Source organism: Hylobates moloch, unplaced genomic scaffold (genome assembly GCF_009828535.3).
Source record: "Hylobates moloch isolate HMO894 unplaced genomic scaffold, HMol_V3 SCAFFOLD_7, whole genome shotgun sequence".
In the NCBI taxonomy this organism is placed as follows: domain Eukaryota; kingdom Metazoa; phylum Chordata; class Mammalia; order Primates; family Hylobatidae; genus Hylobates; species Hylobates moloch.
In genome coordinates this window covers 66,226,829-66,252,186 of record NW_026652282.1, presented here as the reverse complement: position 1 = coordinate 66,252,186, position 25,358 = coordinate 66,226,829, and the positions used below count along the sequence as shown (strand labels likewise).

Genomic DNA, 25,358 nt, shown 5'->3' with positions numbered 1-25,358 from the left:
ATCTTAAAAGAATGATCACTATTCAGGAGCTGATGCTTCCACCACCCTTTAAAAAAAAAAAAGAAAAAAAGACAAGAGTCTTGTTCTGTTGCCCAGGCTGGAGTGCAGTGGCTCAATCTCAGCTGACTACAGCCTCCACCTCACAAGTTCAAGCAATTCTCCTGTCTCATCCTCCCAAGTAGCTAGGACTACAGGTGCATGCCACTGTGCCCTGCTAATTTTTGTATTTTTAGTAGAGACAGGATTTCACCATATTGGTCAGGCTGATCTCGAACTCCTGACCTCAGGTGATCTGCCTGCCTTGGCCTTCCAAAGTGCTGGGATTACAGGGATGAGCAACTGCACCTGGCCTGATGCTCCCTTTTAAATGTAATGTGATAACAACATTGTGGTTGTACTTTTAAAACAAATCCTAATCTTAGTAAATATTTATGGTTAAAATGGTTTTTTTGGTCATGATGTGCATCAAACTAATGCTAGAGTATAAGGCAGTGGGTGAGGGTATAGATAAAATAGGAAGTGAATTATTATCTAAACTGGAGATTGTGTACACGGGTTATCCTCTACTGTATTTAAAATTTTACATAAAAAAGATAATTAAAATTTTTTAATGGAGAGTAATTATATTAACTCGATAGAGACATATAGGCATTTTTAAAACAATGTTTCTAATATTGTATTTAAGAGGGTTATATTTGAAGTTAAGAAATCTATTGAGTCTTTGAAATCACAAAAATATGTTTTATATCAATAAGATAATGATGCTAGAAATTTAGAAATACCTAGTAGACTTAGTTGTTAGCTACAGATATACTTAGAACAATAATTATGTACATTTTAAGGAGAACATTTTTTGAGGGCAGAATTCAAAAAAATGCTATAAAACAGGTAGTGGTTTTTTAATTAGAAATACATTAGCTGGTAATATCCATATATCTTAATTGCTGGCTCTTTGTTGTAGGAAGATGAAACTGTTGGCACAAGTGATGCTTCGGTAGAGGATCCCATTGTTGAATGGCAAAGTGAAAGTTCTTCCAGGTAGTTTTAATGGTTTTAATTTGGTCAAAATTATTGAACAGTTTTAATATGAAATTGTGTTCTTGTAGGAAACTGGTAAAACCAGAATTAAAATAGTGTTTTGTAGTAGAAAAGGTACTGGCTGGAAGCCGAGAGACCTGATGTGATCCTGGCTCTCCCAATATCTTTCTGACGTCACTGTGGGCCTTTTAGTTTCTTCATCTATAAAATAAGATTCTTTTTAAATCCAAGATTCTACATTTTGGCAATTATATTCACCTTCTGCATAATGATGTTTCAGTCAATGACGGAGTGCATATGACTATGGTCCCATAATGAAGCTGAAAAATTCCTGTCACCTAGTGACATCATAGCCATTGTAACACTGTAGCACAAAGTGTTATTCACGTGTTTGTGAGGATGCTGGTGTAAATTAACTTGCTGAACTGTCAGTTATACAAAAGTTTAGCATATACAATTATGTACAATATATAGTACTTAATAAACAACTATGTTACTGGTTTATTTACTATGCTATACTTTTATATTATTATGTTTTCTTCATTTCATTTTCTATTCTTTTAGAGATGGTGTCTTGCTATGTTGCCCAGGCATGCCTTGAACTCCTGGGCTCAAGCAGTCCTCCCATCTCAGTCTCCTGAGTAGCAGGGTGTACAGGTGCACACCAGTTTGCTCAGTTTATGCTATACTTTTTATTGTTATTTTAGAGTGTACTTGTCCTACTTGTAATAAATTATTAGCTGTAAAATAGCCTCTGTCAGGTCCTCAAAGAGATATTCCAGAAGAAGGCATTATTATCACTGGAGATAAAAGCTCCATGTGTTTTTGTCTCTGAATACCTTCCAGTGGAACAGGAAAAGATGCGGAGATGGAAGACGGTGATATTGATGATCCTGACCCTCTGTAGGCTTAGGCTAATGTTTGTGTCTTAGTTTTTAAACAAAGTTTTAAAATAAAAAAAAAAAATTTAAACCTTAAAAATAGAAAAAATCTTATAGAGTAAGGATATAAAGAAAATATTTGCTGAGCACGGTGGCTTACTTCTGTAATCCCAGCACTTTTGGAGGCCGAGGCGGGAGGGTCACCTGAGGTCAGGAGTTCGAGACCAGCCTGGCCAACACGGTAAAACCCTGTCTCTACTAAAAATACAAAAATTACCTGGACGTGGTGGCAGAGGCCTGTAATCCCAGCTAGTTGGGAGGCTGAGACAGGAGAATTTCTTGAACCCAGAAGGCAGAGATTGCAGTGAGCCGAGATTGCGCCATTGCACTCCAGCCTGTGCGACAAGAGCGAAACTCTGTCTCAAGAAAAAAAAAAAAAATACGGCTGTACAATGTGTTTGTTTTAAGCTAAGTGTTACTATAAAAAAGTCAAAAAGTTAAAAAAACTAAAAAGTATAAAGTAAAAATGTTACAGTAAGCTGATTAATTTCTTGTTGAAGAAAGAAAAATATTTTTTATAAATTTACTGTAACCCAAGTGTAGTGTTTGTAAAGTCTTCAGTAGTGTACAGTAATGTTCTAGGTCTTCACATTCACTCACCATCCCTCACTGACTCACCCACAGCAACTTTCAGTTCTATAAACTCCATTCATGTTAAGTGCCCTATGTAGGTATACATTTTTAAAAATCTTTTACACTATATTTTTACTGTACCTTTTCTATGTGTAGATATACACTTAGCATTGTGTAGATATATACTTAGCATTGTGTTAAAATTGCCGACAGTATTCAGTACAGTCACATGCTGTACAAATTTGTAGCCTTGGAGCAGTAGGCTCTACTATATAGAATAGCTGTGTGGTAAGTTATACTGTCTAGGTTTGTGTAAGTATACTCTGTATGATATTCATACAATGACAAAATCACCTAATGATGCATTTCTCTGAAAGTATCCCCTTTGTTAAATGACACATGACTGTATATGTATTTATTTCAGTTTTAAAACAATCCCATTTCAGCATTTCCAAGAATAAGATGCTTTTTTATTTTAAAGAAGCTTTTGTGATTTTGGACAGGGATTTTAATTCCTGTTATAGGAAACTAAGCATTATAATTATAATATAATCCTTGGGTAAAGTATACTTCATCCAAGAAGCATTTCATTGAAATTACTTAGATAATGGTCGAAATTCTATATATATATATATATATATATATTTTTTTTTTTTGAGATGGAGTCTCACTCTGTCACCCAGGCCGGAGCGCAATGGTACAGTCTTGGCTCACTGCAACCTCTGCCTCTTGGATTCAAGTGATTCTTCTCTCTCAGCTTCCCGAGTAGCTGGGACTACAGGCGTGTGCCATTACACCCAGCTAATTTTTGTATTTTTAGTAGAGATGGGGTTTTGCCATGTTGGCCAGGCTGGTCTCGAACTCCTGATCTCGTGATCCGCCCATCTTGGCCTCCCAAAGTGCTGGGATTAGAGGTGTGAGCCACCGCGCCTGGCTGATATTTTTTCTCTTAAGTTAGAACAAAATCCAGCCATGTCATTTATAATGCTGTTTGCTTACAGAATGATCTTTCAATTATTAAGTAAAACTACTCCTTTTCTATGCTTAGGTATCCATAATTTTGATTTATTTACAGTGATTCATCAAGTGAATATTCTGATTGGACAGCAGATGCTGGAATAAATTTACAACCCCCAAAAAGACAAACCAGACAGACAACACGCAAAATATGCAGCAGCTCTGATGAGGAAAATTTGAAGTCCCTAGAAGAAAGGCAGAAGAAACCTAAGCAGACTAGAAGGAAGGTTTGTAACTTTATAAGTTATTTTGTTTTTGTTATTTTTGTTTTTTGCCTTTGATACTTAAATATTTAATTGTAACATTGACTTTTCTCTAAAAATAACATTTCATCTGAGAAAGTAAGTAAAAGTAGTTTGACTTCAAAATGTAAAGAATTTTTGAAATTTTTCTGTTATCAAAGGTAGAGGCTAGAATGTTTCATTATAATTTGTTATTCAAACATTCACAATCATTTGTTAAAATGTAGCAATGTCCTAAAATAAACTAGTCTTAATGAAATTATTATTCTTGTCACTTTTATCTGACAACATTATTATTCTTGTCATGTGGTATTTTGAGTCCTCATTTTTAACATTTTTAACTTGTAACATGGAAGAGTATGATAAATTGTATAGGACTCTCTCTCCATTCCACTATGTTTTTTGGTGTTTTTTTAAAGAGATGGGGTCTTGTTATGTTGCCCAGAGTGGAGTGCAGTGGCTATTCACAGGCATGATAATAACACACTGCAGACTCAAACTGCTAGGCTCAAGCAATACTCCCACCTCAGCCTCCTGGTTAGCTGGGACTACTGGTGTGTACCACTGTGCCTGGTTTACCTTTATGTTTTTATTTCATCCCAATGACAGTTTCTTTTCCCCACTATAACTTCATTTAAATGATTTAAAGACTTGGTTTATGTAGTTATTTTAATTTTAACTTCAAAATTGATTATAGACACATTCTGTAGTCTTTTGCTTTAGTAGACAGAATTATTTTCTTGATTATCACTATTTTGTTGGCAAAAACTTATTCTTACATTTGAATTCACGTGGTAGTCAAGGGACGTATGTAAAAGTTACGGTTTTCAGGTAGTATATAGTGTCAAGTTATTACCTGTCAGTTAAAATTTAGTAAAGTGATTTTTTATTGACAGAAAAGTTGTATATAATAAAGCAAAATCATTCAAATTTATATACTTTAGGTTTCATTGTAGCCTGAAATTTTTAATCTTCTCTACCTACTATTTTTCATACTACTGTTCATGTGTTTTATGTGTTGGAGAACTGTGTTTTATACATATACTTTTCATGTATTTATGTTTTAGAAAGGAGGACTGGTTTCTATGGCAGGTGAGCCTAATGAAGAATGGTTTGCCCCTCAGTGGATCTTGGATACTATACCCCGACGTTCCCCATTTGTCCCACAAATGGGAGATGAGGTAATTGTTACCTGTTGAAACCTTTTTCTGTGGAGCCTCAAGAGCACTAACTTTAATCAGTCTTAATATATTTATATTCCTAATTCCATTATAATAATATATACAGTGTCTTATCTGCTCTGCTCAATTATATATTTCTTGTGGAAGGTGACTGAACGGTATTAATCTTTGTATCCTTTGTAGGGCCTGGCACAGTAGCTTCAGTCTATTAGGTGCTCATTGAATATTGAGATAAATTAATCAGCTTGTGAAGTCATGAAAATAATTGGCTTTATTTTAATCTGAATTGCCACTTAGTAGAATTGAGTGGTATTTTGAGTCCTCATTCATGTTCCAATATTTTAAAAAAAAACAAAACACGTTCAACCTGATAGAAAGTATACAAGAAGGTATTTACTCCTTTAAATGAGTAGGGGAATGTAATTTTGCAAACAGGTCTTTCTTTCTGAGTCTGTGATTGACGAGTATAGCCATATTTATTATTGGCCAGTCAAAAATTAATCAAAATTCTACCTGGTAAATAATTTTCATTTTATTATGAAAATTATCATAACATTGGAACATTAGAACTCTTTTTGGCTTGGATATTGTCTGATATACTATTTTTTTTTTATTGATTCAATGTTTTTACACAGTTTTTAATTTAAGAGTGATAGTAGAAATGTGGTATTGTCATTGCAGCAGAAGAAGGAGCAAAACCTTGCAAGTAGGCTCTAAACATTTTGGGAACAATAAAAATTTTACCAAACTTTTCTGTAATTGCCTGTTATAGAGATCTTATATCAGAGTAGCTATCAAATAGCCTTACAAATAAATTATTACCTGCTGATTATCTTTAGATATTTTAAAATGTTTCTTTTGATATTTTCTTATAGGTATTGGACTTCTGAGTAATGCTTGTTTGCATAGTTAGGTTAATAAATATTTTCTGATGAATGCTATACTTCAAAAACAGAGAACTTGTAAAATTTTATTGGTATATCTCAATTCGCTATTTCTTATAGTTGTTGCCTGTTTTTATTTTCTGGAGGCAGAAAAGGAGTAATGTTTAATTATCTTAGAAAACTTTATAGAACAATATAAGGATCTATACACTCTAAGATCTGATGAGACTCCTGTCTAAGGACCATTTTTCTCCATTCTTTGGTGGAATTCCTTTTCCTCTATGTTGTTAAACTTACTACATCTTTATATGCTTCAAGACTAATGTGTATGAGGTGAAGACAGTTCTTCAGGTAATGAGGAAGATGTATGTAAACCAGACAGTGAATATGTAGAGAATGTTTTTAAAGAAATTATAAAGGCAAACATATACTTTTTATATAATTGATTTCTTAATGGCAACATTACTTTTTACTTCATCTTAATATTAAGCCTTTATTGTCTTGCCTAGATATCCCTACATACAGATCATTGCTTCTTAAAGTTATCATTTTCAAGGTCTAATTCAAATACTAACTTTTCCAGGGTGTTATCCTTGTTTTTCATTGATCAGTCCCTCTGTCCTCATAAGCTTTTCTACCTAAATTATTTTTCTCTTCTGATATATAATATATTCTACCTTGCATTATAGTTATGTATCTACATGAGTTTCCGTATCCTAGAGGAAATGTTTTTATGCCTTATCACAGCATCTAGTGCCTATACATAGATGTTCAATGATCAGTATTTGTGGAGTTCAGGTATGAATATATAATAAAGGATATCTTAATGACATGTGTATTATTAGTTTTTAACCCTTACAATTATTTTATTTACCAATTTTAAACCTTTTTTATTTTCTGCTCAAATTTTTAGCTATTAGAAATTCTGACTTAGTATTGATTGGTAGAATATGTTAATGTATTTTGGAAATCTCATAATATGGTATTTTTTGTTACTTTCTTCTATTTACTTATCTCTATCACTGCTTTTTTTTTTTTTTTTTGATGGAGTCTTGCTCTGTTGGCCAGGCTAGAGTGCAGTGGAGCTATCTTGGCTCACTGCAACCTCTACCTCCTGCGTTCAAAGCAATCCTCCTGCCTCAGCCTCCGGAGTAGCTGGGATTACAGGCGTGCACCACCACACCTGGCGAATTTTTTGTATTTTTAGTAGAGACGGGGTTTCACCATGTTGGCCAGGCTGGTCTCGAACTCCTGACCTCAGGCGATCCACCCATCTCAGCCTCCCAAAGTGCTAGGATTACAGGTGTGAGCCATTGTGCCTAGCCTCTATCACTGCTTTTAAACTTGAGGAAAAGAAACTTTTTGTAATAAATATAGAAAATGATAGTAAATGGTGGCTTAAAGAGCTGAAGAATTAATTGAATTCATTTTCCTTCCATAATATGCCAGTTCTGACATGAACTCTTGTAACAGGCAACTTTTAATTTGTCTTGAAATTACTCCATTTAGTAACCTGTGATTTATACTGTTTATATGAAATGTGTAGACTGAATATTAAAATTTTGATAGTTAGAGTGTCAGTTATAATTTGAAGTATAGTACAGTTGTCCTTTGGTATCCACACAGAATTGGCTCTAGGACCCCTTGCAAATAACAGAATCTACAAGGACATTATATAAAAGGCATAGTATTTGCATATAACCTATATGTACATCCTGCTATATACTTTAAATTATCTCTGTATTACTTATGATACCTAATACAATGTAAATGCTATATTAATTGTTGTTATATGATATTGGTTTTTTATTTGTTTTATTTATTTATTTATTTATTTATTTATTTATTTATTTATTTATTTTTTGAGAGGGAGTTTTGCTCTTATTGCCCAGGCTGGAGTGCAATGTTGCGATCTTGGCTCACTGCAACCTCCGCTTCCCGAGTTCAAGTGATTCTCCTGCCCCAGCCTCCCTAGTAGCTGGGATTACAGGCATATGTCACCATGCCCAGCTAATTTTTGTATTTTTATTAGAGACGGGGTTTCATCACGTTGGTCAGGCTGGTCTCGAACTCCTGACCTCAGGTGATCCACCTGCCTCAACCTCCCGAAGTGCTGGGATTAAAGGCATGAGCCACCATTCCCGGCCTAATTGTATTGTTATATATATATCTCAAATATTTTCAATCTGCAGTTGATTGGATTTGTTGATGCAGAAGCTGTGGATATGGAGGGGCACATATACTTTAAAATATGACCAGTTTTGTGTACATTTTCCATGAATCTGCTTCTTCAGCACACTTACGAAGCTGATTGAAGGGAAAGGACTGTGTTTACTGTGTTTATATGATGTGGTACTGAGCACAGGGCTACATAGGCACGAATACTGAATTAACATCATTTGAAACCTTTATTGTATAAAGTCTTTCAATATTATAATTATTTCTTTCTGCAAACAGAAGAGGATGTTTGTAGGAATGTATATTGGACATACAGAGTTATATAGGATGTTGCTGTTTAATACCTTATGTTTTCTGTTTTAGCTTATCTATTTTAGGCAAGGACATGAAGCTTATGTTCGGGCTGTAAGGAAATCAAAAATATACAGTGTTAATTTACAAAAACAGCCATGGAACAAAATGGATCTCAGGGTAAGTTTGCCAAATTCATAAGCTATGCAATGGAAGTAGCTTTGGAATTAAATTGCTTACCCATGGCTTTTTTCCTCAGTTTTATGCATATTTCACTGTTGATTGTGTATCCAAGATAAGATGATGTACTATACTCTTGTAGAACTGAGTATTATGGATAACATTTTATATGTTTCTCAAAATTTGTATGCTATTTTCTATTGTCTAGTCTATACTAGTCCATAATTAGAGCAAAGCAGGAGTTCCCCTTTGTGGATATTTTCCCTAATCAGCGACTTTTTACCTTCTGGAGCCTCCATAAGCTGAGTGTGTAGACTATAAACACTCTCAAGGTTCTGACAGCTTTGGTATATATTAAATATGATAAATCACAAGAAGCCCAGAAACTTTTGGTGTTTTGTAAAATAGCTGTTTTGATATATTACCCTTGTAGCTACATATATAATACCCATGTGACTCCATATTTTATGGCGAATGATTTTGTCAATAAATATTTCATTCATTTGTACATATCTATATGTATATATATGCACACATGCACATACAGACAGACGTAGATATACATACACCACCATTTCTGCCTAGGTTTATGTGTGTTTCATTTTGGTTTTCTGAATAAGACAGTAAAGGGCCATTTTATGATAGTTTTCCAGGTAAATGAAGAGTTGTGTGATGATTCTTGACAGGAAGGATATAAGAGAGAATATGTATATTTATTTATTTATTTTTTATTTATTTTGAGACAGAGTCTCACTCTGTTGCCCAGGCTGGAGTGCAGTGGCCCTATCTCAGCACACTGCAACATCTGCCTCCTGGGTTCAAGCGATTCTTCTGCCTCAGCCTCCTGAGTAGCTGGGATTACAGGTACACGCCACCACGCCTGGCTAATTTTTTGTATTTTTATTGGAGACAGGATTTTGCCACATTGACCAGGCTAGTCTCGAAGTCCTGACCTCAGGGTGATCCACCTGCCTCGGCCTCCCAAAGTGCTGGGATACAGGCATGAGCCACCGTGCCCAGCTGAGAATATGTGTATTTATTAAGATAAAGATTTGATTTAGATGTTTGTAAAACTTTTTATTAATGTCATCAGGTGCTAAAGTAGCTTATCAAGTGAGCTTTACATAATCATCTTCTGGAAGATAGGGACAGCTCCCATCTATTCTTCATCAAGTAAAAGTTGAGTCTTTTTTAGAATCAGAGGATTGAATAAAACATGTGATTTCTTACTCTTTCTTTTTTTTTTTTTAAGACAGAGTCTCACTCTGTCACCCAGGCTGGAGTGCAGTAGAGCGATCTCGGCTCACTGCAACCTCCGCCTCCCAGGTTCAAGCAATTCTCCTGCCTCAGCCTCTCAAGTAGCTGGGATTACAAGCACCCACTACCACGCCTGGCTAATTTTTGCCTTTTTAGTAGAGATGGGGTTTCACCACGTTGGCCAGGCTGGTCTCGAACTCCTGACCTCAGGTGATCCACCCGACTTGGCCTCCAAAAGTGCTGGGATTACAGGAATGAGTTAACGCACCCGGCCAAGTTCTTACTTTTTATCCTAATCTTGTTGTCATAGGAAATTGTAGGAGCAGCTTATATGTGGTAAAAGAGCTTGTGCTTTGGAATAACACCTGGATTTCAATTCTAGCTCTGCTATATGCTAGTATATAACTTTAAGCAGGACCCTATACCTATGAAGATCAGTTTTGCCATCTGTTAAATGTGATTAATAATCAGTAAATGTGTATGATTGTTGTAAGATCATATCCAGAATCTATAAGGAACTTCAATCAACAAGAAAAAAAAAATCTCATTAAAAAATGGCAAAGGACATGAACAGACACTTTTTAAAAGAAAATGTATAAGCAGCCAACAAACATGAAAAAATGCTAAAACATCACTAATCATTAGGGAAATGCAAATCAAAGCCACAAGATACCATCTCACACCAGTCAGAATGGGTATTATTAAAAAGTCAAAACAAACAAACAGATGCTTGTGAGGTTGTGGAGAAAGGAGAATGCTCATATACTACTGGTGGGAATGTGAATTAGTTCAGCCACTGCAGAAAGCAATCTGGAGATTTCTCAGAAGACTTAAAAGTAGAACTACCCAAATTCCATTACTGGGTATATACCCAAAGGAATATAAATTGTTCTACCATGAAGACACATGCACACGCATGTTCATCACATCACTATTCACAATAGCAAAGACACGGAATCAATCTAGATGCCCGTCAGTGGTGGACTGGATAAAGAAAATGTACGTATACATCATGGAATACTGTGTAGCTATAAAAATTGAGATCATGGCCTTTACAGCAACATAGATGGAGCTGGAGGCCATTATCTTAAGTAAAACAGCTGAAAAACAGAAAATCAAGTACCACATGCCCTCACTTACAAATGGGTACTAAACAGTTGGTATAATTGGACATGTAGATGGAAATGATAGACATTGGGGACTCCAAAGGAAGGGAGTTTAGGAGGGGGATATGGGTTAAAAACTTAGCTATTTGGTACAGTGGTTACTATTTGGAGGATGGGTACACTAGAAACTCAAACCCCACCATTATGCAATATATCTATGTAACAAACCTGCACGTGTACCCCAGGAATCTGAAGTAAAACAAAAACAACAAAAAAGATAATGTTGTAGACATTAAAAAATGTAAGTCTTTACCCCAAACATGTACATGTACGTATATACCTGTATGCTTACATACTGTATTTTTGCTAGGGGAGTGATTTTTAACCAGAGCATCATACTGCACTAGGGAGTTTTTCCAAAATAGATATATTACCGAGCTATACCCCAAACATAGAATTTGATTCTATAGGTGTAGGATTTCGGAACATTAAATTTGAAGCATTTCCCCAGGTGATGTGGCTGCTCGTCCTTGGTTTAGAGCCTTGCACTAAACTACAACCTGCTATTAGGAGTTAAGAGCCGTGTCTTATTACCTTTAACACTTAGTGTAGTGTCTGGCATTTAGAGAATTTTCAGATAATAAATTGTTCAAGTAATAATGAAATATTATGCAAATGTTAAATAATTATATTGAAAGTAATAATTTATTGGTATTCTCATGAATAGGAGCAAGAGTTTGTTAAGATTGTAGGAATCAAATATGAGGTTGGCCCACCCACACTGTGCTGCTTGAAGCTTGCATTTCTGGACCCAATTTCAGGCAAAATGACTGGAGAATCTTTTTCCATTAAGTGAGTAGTTATCTCTGGGTCTCTGTTTGAGTATGTGTATTTTAATACCTATTGTATATTTCACAGAGTACAGGGCTCAATGAGAGAGAAAACACTATAGCATTCTTTACTACAGGGTTTAGAATTATAAAGACCAGAGTTTAATTCCTAGTTTATTTCTCCATTTTATTTATATTTATGTGTGTGTGTGTGTGTGTGTGTGTGTGTGTGTGTGTGTGTGTATTTATGTTATGGATAGTTACATAGATAGGGTCATAAGCAAGTTACTTAACCTCTCTGAATTTATGTCTTCATTTGTAAAATGGAAATGCTAATCTCTTCCTAAAGATTGTTGTGAGTAATCAAAGACAAACCTGTATAATTCCCTAATTGAATGTTTGAAACATGGTGGTTGCTTTTATTTCTGTTAATGATAATAGGAATAATAAGTGAGAGGCTCTTTATGTGAAGTTGAGTTTAAAATGTAAGGAGATTAAAGAACATTAATTCATACTCCTTAATATAAAATACCTCATACTAAGGTTTATAAACCTGTATTGGCATCTTTATATTTTTAAAGTAATATGACAGTAGGCAGGGCACTCCCAAACAGGTCAGAGAAGGTGATGTTTAAGTAAAGGCATTTCTAGGGACTGTGAGGTTTGCAAAATTTTCTTAATGGGTCTACAATAAACATATATCCTTGGACATTTAGTAACATATATTGTTATATCTCTATATTGATTCATATGTGCTTTATTTTCTGTATAGGTATCATGACATGCCGGATGTCATTGACTTCCTTGTGCTACATCAGTTTTATAATGAAGCCAAAGAAAGGAACTGGCAGATTGGTAAGTATAGAATTGTTGTTTAATAACTATTAAGCTTATGTACAGTAAGTAACTTTTTAACTGTGATTTAACAGAAATAAACTAGCTTATCATTTAGCTGAAAACAGCTATCAGAGAAACTAGAAAACTTAAGTTAAAATTTCCTTTTAGTTATTTCTTATGCACATTGTGTGTGGCATATAATCTCTAAACCTTCTGCAAATACCTACTCTATTAGTATACAAATAGGAATATAAAGAAAATTCTCAAATGTCTGTTGCCCTAAAATAGAGCACTTTACACTTAGGTTCTAAAACAGATGATTACTGATTGTGATTTGTTTCCTTTTTTCCTTCCTCCATCCTTGTTTCCCTCCCTGTCACCTTCCCACCCTCTTTTGCTCTTTTACCCTTCCTTCTTTTCTTTTTTGATTATAAAAAGCAGTACAGCAATAATGTAAAGGAAAATATTTTAAAATTTAAATAAATTTGCTTATAGCTCTATTGTATAACAATACAATACAGAACATAAGGATTTTTAAACTATCGACTTTTTTGCACACTTAATTACTTGGGCCTGAATTTTAAAAATCTAATTGTAGCCATATGTATTAGTTCATTTTCACACTGCTATAAAGATACTACCTGAGACTGGGTGATTTATAAAGAAAAAATCATTTAATTGATTTCACAGTTCCACATGGCTCGGGAGGCCTTAGGACATTTACAATCATGGCAGAAGGCAAAAGGGAAGCAAGACCTTCTTCATATGGCTGCAGGAGACAGAGAGTTAGAAGGGGAAGTGCCACACTTTTAAACCATCAGATCTTGTGAAAACTCACCATCACGAGAAAAGCATGAGGGAAACTGCCCCCATAATCCAATCAGCTCCCACCATGTCCCTCCCTGGATGCGAGGGGATTAGAATTCAAGATGAGATTATGGTGGGGACACAGAGCCTAGCCATATCATTCAGCCCCTGGCCCCTCCCAAATCTCATGTTCTCATTTCAAAACCAATCAACAGTCCCCCAAAGTCTTAACTCATTCCAGCATTAACTCAAAAGTCCATGTCCAAAGTACCATCTGAGACAAGGCAAGTCACTTCTGCATATGAACCTGTAAAATCAAAAGCAAGTTCGTTACTTGCTAGATACAGTGGGGGTACAGGTATTGTATAAATACTCCCATTCCAAATGGGAGAAATTGGCCAAAATGAAGGGACTGAAGGCTCCATGCAAGTCTAAAATCCAGCGGGGCAGTCAAATTTTAAAGCTCCCAAATGATCTCCTTTGACTCCATGTCTCATATCCAGGTCATGCTGATGCAAGAGTTGGGTTCCCATGCTCTTGGGCAGCTCCATCCCTGTGGCTTTGCAGGGTATATCCCCTTTCCCAGCTGCTTTCACAGGCTGGCGTTGAGTGTCTGCAGCTTTTCCAGGCGCACAGTGCATGTTGTTGGTGGATCTGCCATTCTGGGGTCTGGAGGACGGTGACCCTCTTCTCACAGCTCTACTAGGCAGTGCCCCAGTGGGGGCTCTGTATGGGGGCTCCAACCCCAAATTTCCCTTCTGCACTGCCCTAGCAGAGATTCTCCATGAGGGCTCTGCCCCGGCAGCAGACTTTTGCCTGGATATCCAGGTATTTCCATACATCCTCTGAAATCTAGGTGGAGGTTCCCAAACCTCAATTCTTGACTTCTCGGCATCTGTAGGCCCAACACCACGTGGAAGCCATCAAGGTTTGGGGCTTACACCCTTTTGAAACAACAACCTGAGCAGTACCTTGGCCCCTTTTAGTCATCGCTGGAGCTGGAGCAGCTGGCAAACAGAATACCAAGTTCCAAGTGTGCACAGAGCAGGGGGGCAGCCCCAAGAAACCATTTTTTCCTTCTAGGCCCTTGGGCTTATGATGGGAGGGGCTGCCTTGAAGAGCTCTGACATGCCCTGGAAGACATTTTCCCCATTTTCTTGGTGATTAACATTTGACTCCTAGTTACTTATGCAAATTTCTGCAGCTGGCTTGGATTTCTCCTCAGAAAATGGGTTTTTCTTTTTTAATGAATCAGTTATCAGGCAAAATTTCTGAATTTTAATGCTCTGCTTCACTTTTAAAGATAAGTTCCAATTCCAGATCACATCTTTGTGAATATATAAAACTGAATGCTTTTAAGAGCAGCCAAGTCACCCCTTGAATGCTTTGCTGCTTAGAAATATCTTCTGCCAGATACCCTAAATCATCTCTCTCAAGTTCAAGGTTCCACAGATCTTAGGGCATGGGCAAAATGCTGCCAATGTCTTTACTATAGCATAGCATGAGTGACCTTTACTCTACTTCCCAATAAGTTCCTGATCTCTATCTGAGACCACCTCAGCCTGGACTTCATTGTTCGTATGACTATTGGCATTTTGATCAAAACCATTCAACAAGTTTCTAGGAAGTTCCAAACTTTCCTACATCTTCCTTGATTTACAGCCTGCCTTGAAGATCTGTAATATAAAAACTAGTATGAAGAGATTTTTAAAGAAAGCTAAAAGCAAGATAGAAGAATCAACTGCATTTATGTACATATGTAATACAATAAGAAGTGTGCCTAATGATGATGCTAAGTAATTGAAAAAAGTTAAATTATGCTTGGTAGTATTTATTTAAGATGTGGTCGTATGTAATTTATTTCAGAAAGATTTCTACCACTTGGAAATCAAAATACATGAAGAGGTTAAAATGTAAAATAATCACTTATCTCGAAAACCTAGATGGAAGCTTCTGATAATGCTAGATACAATGTTACTTCTGTTGTCAACAAAAAGTAGTAATTTAGAGTGGGAACAGAGCTAATATTCTCAAGAGCATCCTTTTAAGAATTTTGAAACATTATAGGTGATAGATTCCGCAGTATAATAGATGACGCCTGGTGGTTTGGGACTGTGGAGAGTCAGCAGCCTTTTCAACCAGAGTATCCTGATAGTTCTTTCCAGTGTTACAGTGTTCAGTAAGTATGTTTATGATCTTTTATGCCTAATATGATATTGTAGTAGTATGTGGACTTTTAATAACCTGCACCAGGAGTAAGGCCCTTTTATCTGACTTATCTAGTCTCATGATACCTGTACCTGTAAAGAAGAAATTTGACGGTAAAATGCTCAGTTCTTCCCTTGTTTTAGTCAAAGCAAAGTTCTTTGTTTTCTTTGACTAAAACAAAGGAATAACTAAACACTTTATTGCTACCTCTTTTGTTGTCTGCATTTTCTATTAACTATTTCTACTTTAGACAAGAATTGCAACTATTTTTTAGTGGGAAATTCGGAAACTAATTTACTACTTAAAGTAATTGTTATTGCTGGAAGATAGCAATGAATATTAGTACTTAGTCTTTTGTTTAGTCATATGAATTCTAGGCAGAGGTGGTTGCATCATGTTTGGAAGTACTATTTGTTTGCAACATTTACTTTAGTTCTTCTTGAAAATCCAGAGTTGTAAGATTGCTAATGAGTGAATCCTCTCAAGAATGATAGAAGAAATGTTTATTCTCTGAGGACTGACTTTTAGTCTCCATATTGACAAAAAGTAGGCTTTCTGCCCTCTAAGTTTCATAGCAATGGACCATGTTTTCTCTATTAGAAGTTTATTGTTATCTGTATGTAACCAGAGTTGTACTTTCAAGACAACTGTATTGCCCTTTTTCAAATTTCACCCCCAAGAAGTCATGTAAAATTGTGGTAGTATATGAAAGGAAGTACTGTATGATTAATTTGATTTGCGTCTTGTTATTTTTTAATAGCTGGGACAATAATGAGAGAGAAAAGATGAGCCCCTGGGATATGGAGCCAATTCCAGAAGGAAGTAAATATACTTTTAAAAATGAATTATAATTCTTTTAAAAGTAAAATGGTAATCACATGATATTGGAAAATAATTTTTTCTAATTTTTTTTTTATCTTGTACCTAGCTGCCTTTCCAGATGAAGTTGGTGCTGGTGTTCCTGTCTCCCAGGAAGAATTGACTGCTTTGCTATACAAACCCCAGGAAGGAGAGTGGGGGGCTCATTCCAGAGATGAAGAATGTGAACGGGTTATTCAGGGCATCAACCACCTTCTTTCCCTGGGTATGATGAATGTGAAAAATTTTAGGAGCATGCAGGAGAGCTAGGAAAATCAGCAGAATTTTTAAGTTCTACAAAAGGATATGCAGTTTCTCACTGTACACTTCAGTTTTGACTCAAGAAGCACAGTAATTCTAGTTTTAATATTAGCAGTTTTATATGCTTGGCCAAAGTAATAACTGATAATTTTTTGTTTAGCAATTTGGGGGATAATAGTGAAGGTAACTATATAAGTGTCTTTTTCCTTTTTGAATCACTTTGATTCTCTAGCTATTCCCTGAGCCTGACTTTGGATGGGTTTCTTGGTAAGGACAGTGGATGAGTAATGTATTTTATCCACATGAGTAGTTAAATTTTCTAAAACATGTCACTTGAGAAGTTTGGCATTTATCTAGGAAAGACAGAAATCTGAAGTTAAACTCAGTGCTCCTCTAGTTTTGTTTTACCTGATTTGAACCAGTGTATCATGCATGATTCATAGATATGATGTCCAAATATAAAGAATAACGTTCTGTTTGTATAATGGAATCCTCATGGTTTTAGAAAAGTAGTATATTACCCTCCCTTCTTGTTTATATATGAATAAATATTTGTTACCATGAGATGTTAATGTCCTTTATAGCTACCTTATTTGATTTTTATAATTTTGTAGATTTTGCCAGCCCTTTTGCTGTTCCAGTGGATCTCAGTGCCTACCCCTTGTATTGTACTGTAGTTGCTTATCCAACTGACCTCAATACCATCAGGCGGAGACTTGAAAATCGCTTTTACAGGTCTGTTTTTTTTTATCACTTATTATAAAATTTATAGCTTTATGGCTTTTGCTTTCCTTTTTGAGATCTGCATTTCCATAGTATAACATGATCATCCAAAAGACCCACACCAAAATTTCCTTTAAAAATTTAGAACATTAATTCCCCTTTATTTAGTAGATTCTCACTCTTGGGGACAGAGAAGAAAGGCTGAGAGGAAAATATGGGTAGTACAAATGGTGTGTAAAACAAAAACTACATTTAACTTTATTAAAGGCAATTTAAGTGGTTTGTGGATTCATCATTATTAAGGTGCTACAGATTTGGAGCATGTTTAAATCCTCTGTTGGAGAATTTGGTCAGAGTTAATTAGATTTAGTTACCAGCCATGAAATATATACAGGAAAGGAGCCAAGTAATTTTTTTCTTTGTTTTGGTTGGGATGGGAGATGATTATGGGAAGGCTGTAGAGGGCATATCTTGGTCCCTCTGTCATCCAAGTCTCCTACTGACGACAGTATTCCATGACTGGTTAATCTGCCTTTGCAATTGAGAACTGGTTGTATTTTTATAATATATTATTTTGATTTAATATTTATATCATAAAAGTAATTAGATAAAAATCTGTCATTTTTTATAATCTGTTTTTTTTTCTTGCTCTTCTTGGCTCTTCCCCTGAAAACTAAACTAAACATTCTTTTGACCTTGTCAAATGACTCTTTACCCATAATGTCCTAGGTCAGTTATATTTGAAGTTTTGTATGTACATCCCAGTGGTTCAGAATCCCTGCTTGGGCTTTAAATACTGTAACTATATCATCTCTTTTTAGTGCTCATCATTCAAATATATTGAGTTATATGCATATTGGAACACCTTTGACACACTATGTTTAAGTACATATTTGTTCCATATTGTATATTCCTAAAGTATACTTTAAATATATAAGCCAAGGCTAACAGAGTATTTTTTCTTTCACAGGAGAATATCAGCATTAATGTGGGAGGTACGCTATATTGAGCATAATGCCAGGACTTTCAATGAGCCAGACAGTCCTATAGTTAAAGCAGCTAAAATTGTAACTGATGTCTTACTTCGATTTATTGGGTAAGAAGCAGTTTTAGCTTTCAGAGAGTCTAACTTAAGGTTTTTAAAAAATTAATTTTAAAAAATTAATTGAAAAATTGTAAAAATTACTGAAGCTATTGAAATGACTTGTTTCTTAGGGATCAGAGCTGTACTGATATACTGGATACTTATAATAAAATTAAAGCAGAAGAACGAAACAGTACTGATGCAGAGGAGGTAAGAATCACAGCATGATTAGTAGGAATGAGTTACTTTTCTCTTATTTGAAGTACAGTATTATGTGTAAATGTTGTAATTGGCCATGAACAGCAAAACAGATTTTTGAAATCTGGCTGAATACCGGCGTCTTTTAAAGTGTACTTAGATGGCATATACCAAAAATAAAATAGAGCTACAGGGTTTATTCAGAGAGACAGGTGGCCAGTCATCATATTTGACACAGTGGGTGTAAGTGACGAGAAATCAACACTTTATTTTCCAACATTTAGAAACAAGACAAGTGCTCAATATTTTAAAAGAATGCTTAGTTGATGGAAATTTCAGTAAGGATTTTATTTTCTATATGCTGTAGAGAAAATATTAAAGTATTTTAAAGTTTCAGGCTTGAAAGTCTAAATTTTTGGTAGTTTCATGAAACTGCTACTCGATTTCCTTTCTGAAAATTTATAAAGATAAACCAGTCTCTTCCGAATGAAATGGAAGTAGTACTCAGCAGACCCTCGTATTCCTGATTTCCCCACTCATCTATGTTTCTAATTTACACAAAGCCGTATTTGACTGGAGGTTATGATAAAAACAAAAACCAAAATAGAGGTTGGAACAATATTGGAAAGTGATAATTCACAAATCTTTACTGGAAAACAATTCATCCCAGGGATGAGTGACTCACATATGCTAGATTGTGTTGCAGTGGCATGAGATATTTTGCATGTTTATATTTATACTGTTAATCTCCAGAGTGGTAAATCTCCAATGCTGTTTTTTAAATTCTTTTCATGAAAATGTGTCTGACTATGAAATATATTATTGCAGTTAAATGTTACTTACATAATAAGGAAAACATGATATACCAATTAGATATTATTATAGTTTCTTGAAACCTAAGAAAAACGTATCACTAATATTTTTTATATTTTCTTATATATTCTTTATATTTTCTCTGACCTTTCACATAAATATATTTTAGCTCGAAATTTGATGTAGCAGGAATTTCACCTCAGAGTAGCACTATTTGGGTTAAAATAGAAAACTTAAGTAAAAATGTAACTCAACAGCTTTATTTTATTAGAAAGGAGTACCAATATCTCATGAGCTACTTTTTATTTTCTACTACATATTACCCAGTGTTTCACCAGCACTAGTGGTGCTTGGATCTTGACTCTTCATATTAAAAAAGTATCCCTTAGAGAGATACTTAACTGAAATAGATCTCTTTCCTATAGGAAAATATAAATGCATATTGTGTGAGACCTATTTCTTAAAATGTCAATAGAGTAATCATGAATAATTAATAATTGTATATTAAATAAGCATGTCATATAGAATAAGGTTTTTAAAAAATACTAACACTTAGATACAATTTTAGCAAATACCAACCACTATACTGTTCCCCTCCTTTCTGATTCTTATTTAAAGAGAAACCTTGTTTAATTCTTCTTCCAGTATATTTTCCAGCTTGTACACTGCATATTGGGAAAGTTTGGCGTGAGTCTCTCTCTATCTTTTGTTCTACTTGTTGCTCCAGTGGGGAAAGTTAACTGTGATTTTATTTCCCATTTATTTATAAATGTCCATCTAATTTATATGACTTTGAATGTAACTTAACGTCTTTTCCTACTCTTCTTTTTAATTTAGGATACAGAAATGGTTGATTTAGATTCAGACGGTCCTGGTACTTCATCTGGAAGAAGGGTGAGTAAATAAGTGAACTGCTGAGGAGATATGTTTTCAGGTTTCCTGTGTCAGTGATCCCTAAGACCAACCCCATATTTGGAGAATTGCTAGAAGGATTCTTGCAACTAAGTATATTAGGTATGCTCATTGATAAGATTTATTAGAATGATGCATTAAGGGTGCCCAGTTGAGTCATGGGGGAAAAGACACCGGCAGAGTCTGGAGAAATTTATGTACAGGCTTCCTTATGCTATTATTATCTTTCCCCTGTGAGGGGTCACATATTACACTCTTTTTCCAGCATGTGTGTGATTAGAGACTCAGTCCCCAAAGATTTTTCTAGGGGCTGGTTATGTAGGTACCCTCTGACTAGCACGTACTGAGAGAGGGAAATCAGGTATTCAGCACAAATCACATTGTTTATACTGTCTAGGTGCAGTAAACTGTCTTAATAATTTAGGAAGCCATTCAAATGCCAAGTTCCCAAATGCCAGCCAAGGGCCAACCTTGCAAGCAAGCCCTGGCCTGCTATGTTAACTCTTTTGTGCAGACTTCTGCTCTATAATAATTAGACATGTAGTTATTTTATATAAGGGACAATATATTTTGAAATACTGAAAGAGATCATAACAAAATCAAATGGTACAGAACAGAATTTATCATGACAACAAAGAATTTCTGGGTAAAAAAAATCATTCAAGTGTTCTTTTGAGAAAAATATGATGCCATTGTCAAGTATACTTAACTACCGGCAAATATTAAGGCTCTATAACTTGATCTTGTAGAGGAAAGAAGCATTTGTTCCTCTGTACATTATTTGAAGTTCAGATTTGAGTACTAGAATTCTTGCCATTTCCATGAATATAATGTCTAGGTTTTTTTGCTCGTTAATTATTTTTGCTAGGGAAAATACTGTCTAATTTAAACTAAGAAACTAAAATAGCAGCTGCCCTATATATATATATAGATAGGTATATTAACATTAGGGACTCATGAGAAAATCAATTGAGTTAAGGAAAGATCTTTTAGATATAACTATTAAAATCTGTAGGTCAAATGCCGAGGCAGAAGACAGTCTTTAAAGTGTAATCCTGATGCTTGGAAAAAACAATGCAAGGAACTATTGAGCCTCATTTATGAACGTGAAGACTCGGAGCCATTTCGACAGCCAGCCGATCTTCTTTCTTACGCAGTAAGCATACAGTTGTTTAAATAATTGTCAGTATGAGAATTTCCCATAAATGTCCATGCTAAAATCTAGATAAGAGCAATTTTCTCACCTCTCTTTTCCTTTCTTTTTTTCCAATCTTTTGATTGTGAAAGTAGTAGTGTGATTAGTGTGATTTTTTAAAAAATGCCGTTGTGTCTTCAGTGTGTAAATTATATGTTGTAAAACAAAAATTTGAATCAGAATTCATTTGCTGTTCTTTCCCACTTTTATTTCAGATGTTTATTTAATACATTTTACTAACCTCAAATACACCTCTGTACACTGTAGATGTTTGGTGACATGTCAATCCTGTGTAATTTATACTGAATGTGTTATCAGTATGGCCACTTAGAGTAACCAGTATACCAGTATGACTTTTCTTTTCTTTTTTTAATTTATATATACATTTTTTATTATACTTTAAGTTATAGAGTACATGTGCACAACGTGCAGGTTTGTTACATGCGTATACATATGCCATTTTGGTGTGCTGCACCCATTAACTCATTATTTGCATTAGGTATATCTCCTAATGCTATCCCTCTACCCTCCCCCACCCCCCAACAGGCCCCAGTGTGTGATGTTCCCCTTCCTGTGTCCAAGTGTTCTCATTGTTCAATTCCCATCTATGAGTGAGAACATGCGGTGTTTGGTTTTTTGTCCTTGCGATAGTTTGCTGAAAATGATGGTTTCCAGCTTCATCCATGTCCCAACCCAAATGTCCAACAATGATAGACGATTAAGAAAATGTGGCACATATACACCATGGAATACTATGCAGCCATAAAAAATTATGAGTTCATATCCTTTGTAGGGAGTTTTCTTTTCAATAAAGGTAAAAGGATGAGAACTTCGATTGTAGGATTTCTTTTCTGGGAGTGTATCTATTCATTGAAGTAGTACAGATAGCAAATCTATTTTAACTTTTCAGAGAAGAGGTACAGAACTATTTTAGAAATACATCAGACCATCCTATGAGCTTACTACACCTTGGTCTTCTCTGTATACTGTAGGTCTCAGTTGGGAAAAAATATCATTCAAGTAAGGAATGAGATTGTGTTCAACAGAACTTGTTTGCTTGTAGGGAGTTTGGGTAAAATAAATTAGTCTTGTGTTTTTCATAGCAAAGGAGAATGATGAATGTACAATTCCTTCACCTTAAAGCACAGCCAATAAAAACATGATTCCAGTGTATGGATCTTTGAGACTTAAGTCATAATTGTATTACACGTCTTGATATTTTGTTATAGTTGTCTGGAAACCAGTATATGTTCTTTACCCTAATAGGGTCATCAGGAGCAAGAGGGAGAATCCTCAGAGTCTGTTGTTCCAGAAAGACAACAAGATTCATCTCTTTCTGAGGTAGGCCTGGTAGTCTCTTAAAAGACATACTGATTGTTTTTACTTTTTTTTTTTTTTTTGAGACGGAGTCTCGCTCTGTCTCCCAGGCTGGAGTGCAGTGGCGCGATCTCGGCTCACTGCAAGCTCCGCCTCCCGGGTTCCCGCCATTCTCCTGCCTCAGCCTCTCCGAGTAGCTGGGACTACAGGCGCCCGCCACCACGCCCGGCTAATTTTTTGTATTTTTAGTAGAGACGGGGTTTCACCGTGGTCTCGATCTCCTGACCTCGTGATCCTCCCGCCTCGGCCTCCCAAAGTGCTGGGATTACAAACGTGAGCCACCGCGCCCGGCCTGTTTTTACTTTCTAAACTCTCCATACTGTACATGAATCTTTTATAGTTTGTAAAGACTGCCTTCTAACTCTGCTCCCTTTTTACCTTTTTTTGATTTTTTGGTCATTTATTTTTTTGTTCCTCTTTCTGAATCAACATGTGTTCTCAAGATTGTTCTTTGTATCCTCCTTGTAAATGTTTACTTTTTTATGTAGATCTGAAGCTACTGCAGCAGAGTAGAAAACATCAATTACACAATATAGTTGTGTCTGTATTGCAGCTGATTATTCCCACTGGGACTTCATTCGGCAAGCAGGCTGAGTCTTTTAAATTTTGGTCATCATACTACACAAGTTCTAACATAAGCCATACTGTGTTAGAATACACTTCTGATTTTTTGTGATTTAAAAAAATAAAATATATTTAGAACGTTTGTCATTTCTTCTCAAACTTTGAAAAATATTTTCTCTCTTTTTATAATACCGTTTATCTGCCCCTTCTGGCTTTTTGGCTTTTTCCTAGGAGGGAAATGTGGCGATTTTACTTCTTGATGATTCTAAATACAATAAGGGATCTAATACTGAGTATGGTTTTCACTCTGAAACTTGTTTTTGAGGCTTGTAGCATATATAGGAATTAAATTTCAGATGTAACTCCGTCTGATAACCCTAGGAAAATCTTTACTGGATTTAGGTTAAAATGAAATCTTTCCTCTTCCCTAATCAAAATCAAATGAATTATGGACCTATAAGATGGAAGACCTTCGATGAAGCAAAGGTATCACATTGATTTAAAATCAAGAAGAAGAAAGGCACGAACATGACCGATTTGACCTTGACCCTTGACTAATGACACTTAAGTAGAATGTTCTCATAGTAAGGAATCGTGGAAATATGTGCCTAATTTGTAGAGTGGAACAATTTAATGATATGTGAATAATCCCATCTTTTATCATTAAACAGTGTGCTGGGGTTTTGGAGGTTGTATCAGCCTTTAAGCAAGACATGGAAGCTGTAGAGATGAAGCCAAAGGCTATGGATTTTCTATTCTTTACCTTCATAGTTATTTACGGTTATTACAGTGGTGTGAGGGCTAAGGCTTTCCCACAGACTTCTGCTGTTTTTATGAGCCACCAAAAGATGTTGTGGGGTTGTGGGGAGGTAGTTGGCACATTGAAAAGCAATGTGTTTATTTCATGGTGGATTGTAGTAGGTGATACCAATTTTAGTCCCATTGTATTCCTTAATATTGCTATGCAGTTTGAGTATTTAATAACACATTCTTCTTTGTAGGATTATCAAGATGTTATAGATACTCCTGTGGACTTCAGCACTGTGAAAGAAACTTTGGAAGCAGGAAACTATGGTAGTCCTCTGGAATTTTATAAGGATGTTCGCCAAATATTCAACAACTCCAAAGCTTATACCTCTAATAAAAAGTCAAGGGTATGATTATTAGTTGGGTTAATTATCAGGCAGTTTTCTTTAACCAGTTATTGAAAATTGATCCTCAGTATCTTTTTTGAAACATGGATTGCTTGTTAGGCATGCATAAAGATACATTTAGCAGTCATTCTGAAATTAACCACCTTTTCCTTTCTCTTGTCTCTTTACTCTTTAGTAATAAATATTTATAGGTACCAGAGAAAAAACAAGGAGAGGAGAGGTAGTAATTTAAGTACACTTTAATATATCTAATAAGTGACTTAATAAATAGAAAGGTTATTGACAGTGTTAATTTATGTGAAATATTTTTATTAGCTCTGAATATGTATGTTCCATTTATTCTAACAAATAATGAACCATCTTGGGAAGTTGTAACTGCTTATTTATACTCACATTTAATATTTTCCCTATATTTTGTCAGAACTTAAAGTATATTGAGAATAGAAAAATAGTAATTAAGTTTTTCTTTTGAAATCACTGGTATCTGATCAGCTTTTAATCAGTTGCACAGTAAATATATACTTGCCTACTTCCACTTTATGGAAAATGCATTTCCACTAATTTCTGCAAACATAATTTGTTTACACTTGCTTCCCCCTCCCCCACCTTGATCCTGATTGCTAGAGTAACATTTTCTATAGAAAGTTTG

At 35.3% G+C, this 25,358-nt stretch overlaps 1 protein-coding gene across 1 annotated transcript in view; it reads left to right on the top strand.

Moving 5' to 3' along the window:
* Positions 1 to 25,358, top strand: part of LOC116811833 (bromodomain and WD repeat-containing protein 3) — a 148,771-nt gene that overhangs the window by 97,481 nt on the left and 25,932 nt on the right. Inside the window, exons 16-31 of the mRNA XM_032757227.2 lie at positions 962 to 1,038; positions 3,628 to 3,796; positions 4,879 to 4,992; positions 8,418 to 8,525; positions 11,616 to 11,740; positions 12,491 to 12,573; positions 15,430 to 15,541; positions 16,331 to 16,392; positions 16,499 to 16,654; positions 17,304 to 17,424; positions 18,383 to 18,508; positions 18,628 to 18,706; positions 20,345 to 20,401; positions 21,435 to 21,575; positions 22,881 to 22,955; positions 24,557 to 24,709. Coding sequence (XP_032613118.2) covers positions 962 to 1,038; positions 3,628 to 3,796; positions 4,879 to 4,992; positions 8,418 to 8,525; positions 11,616 to 11,740; positions 12,491 to 12,573; positions 15,430 to 15,541; positions 16,331 to 16,392; positions 16,499 to 16,654; positions 17,304 to 17,424; positions 18,383 to 18,508; positions 18,628 to 18,706; positions 20,345 to 20,401; positions 21,435 to 21,575; positions 22,881 to 22,955; positions 24,557 to 24,709 — 1,758 coding nt within the window. The remainder of the gene's footprint in view (positions 1 to 961; positions 1,039 to 3,627; positions 3,797 to 4,878; positions 4,993 to 8,417; positions 8,526 to 11,615; positions 11,741 to 12,490; positions 12,574 to 15,429; positions 15,542 to 16,330; positions 16,393 to 16,498; positions 16,655 to 17,303; positions 17,425 to 18,382; positions 18,509 to 18,627; positions 18,707 to 20,344; positions 20,402 to 21,434; positions 21,576 to 22,880; positions 22,956 to 24,556; positions 24,710 to 25,358) is intronic.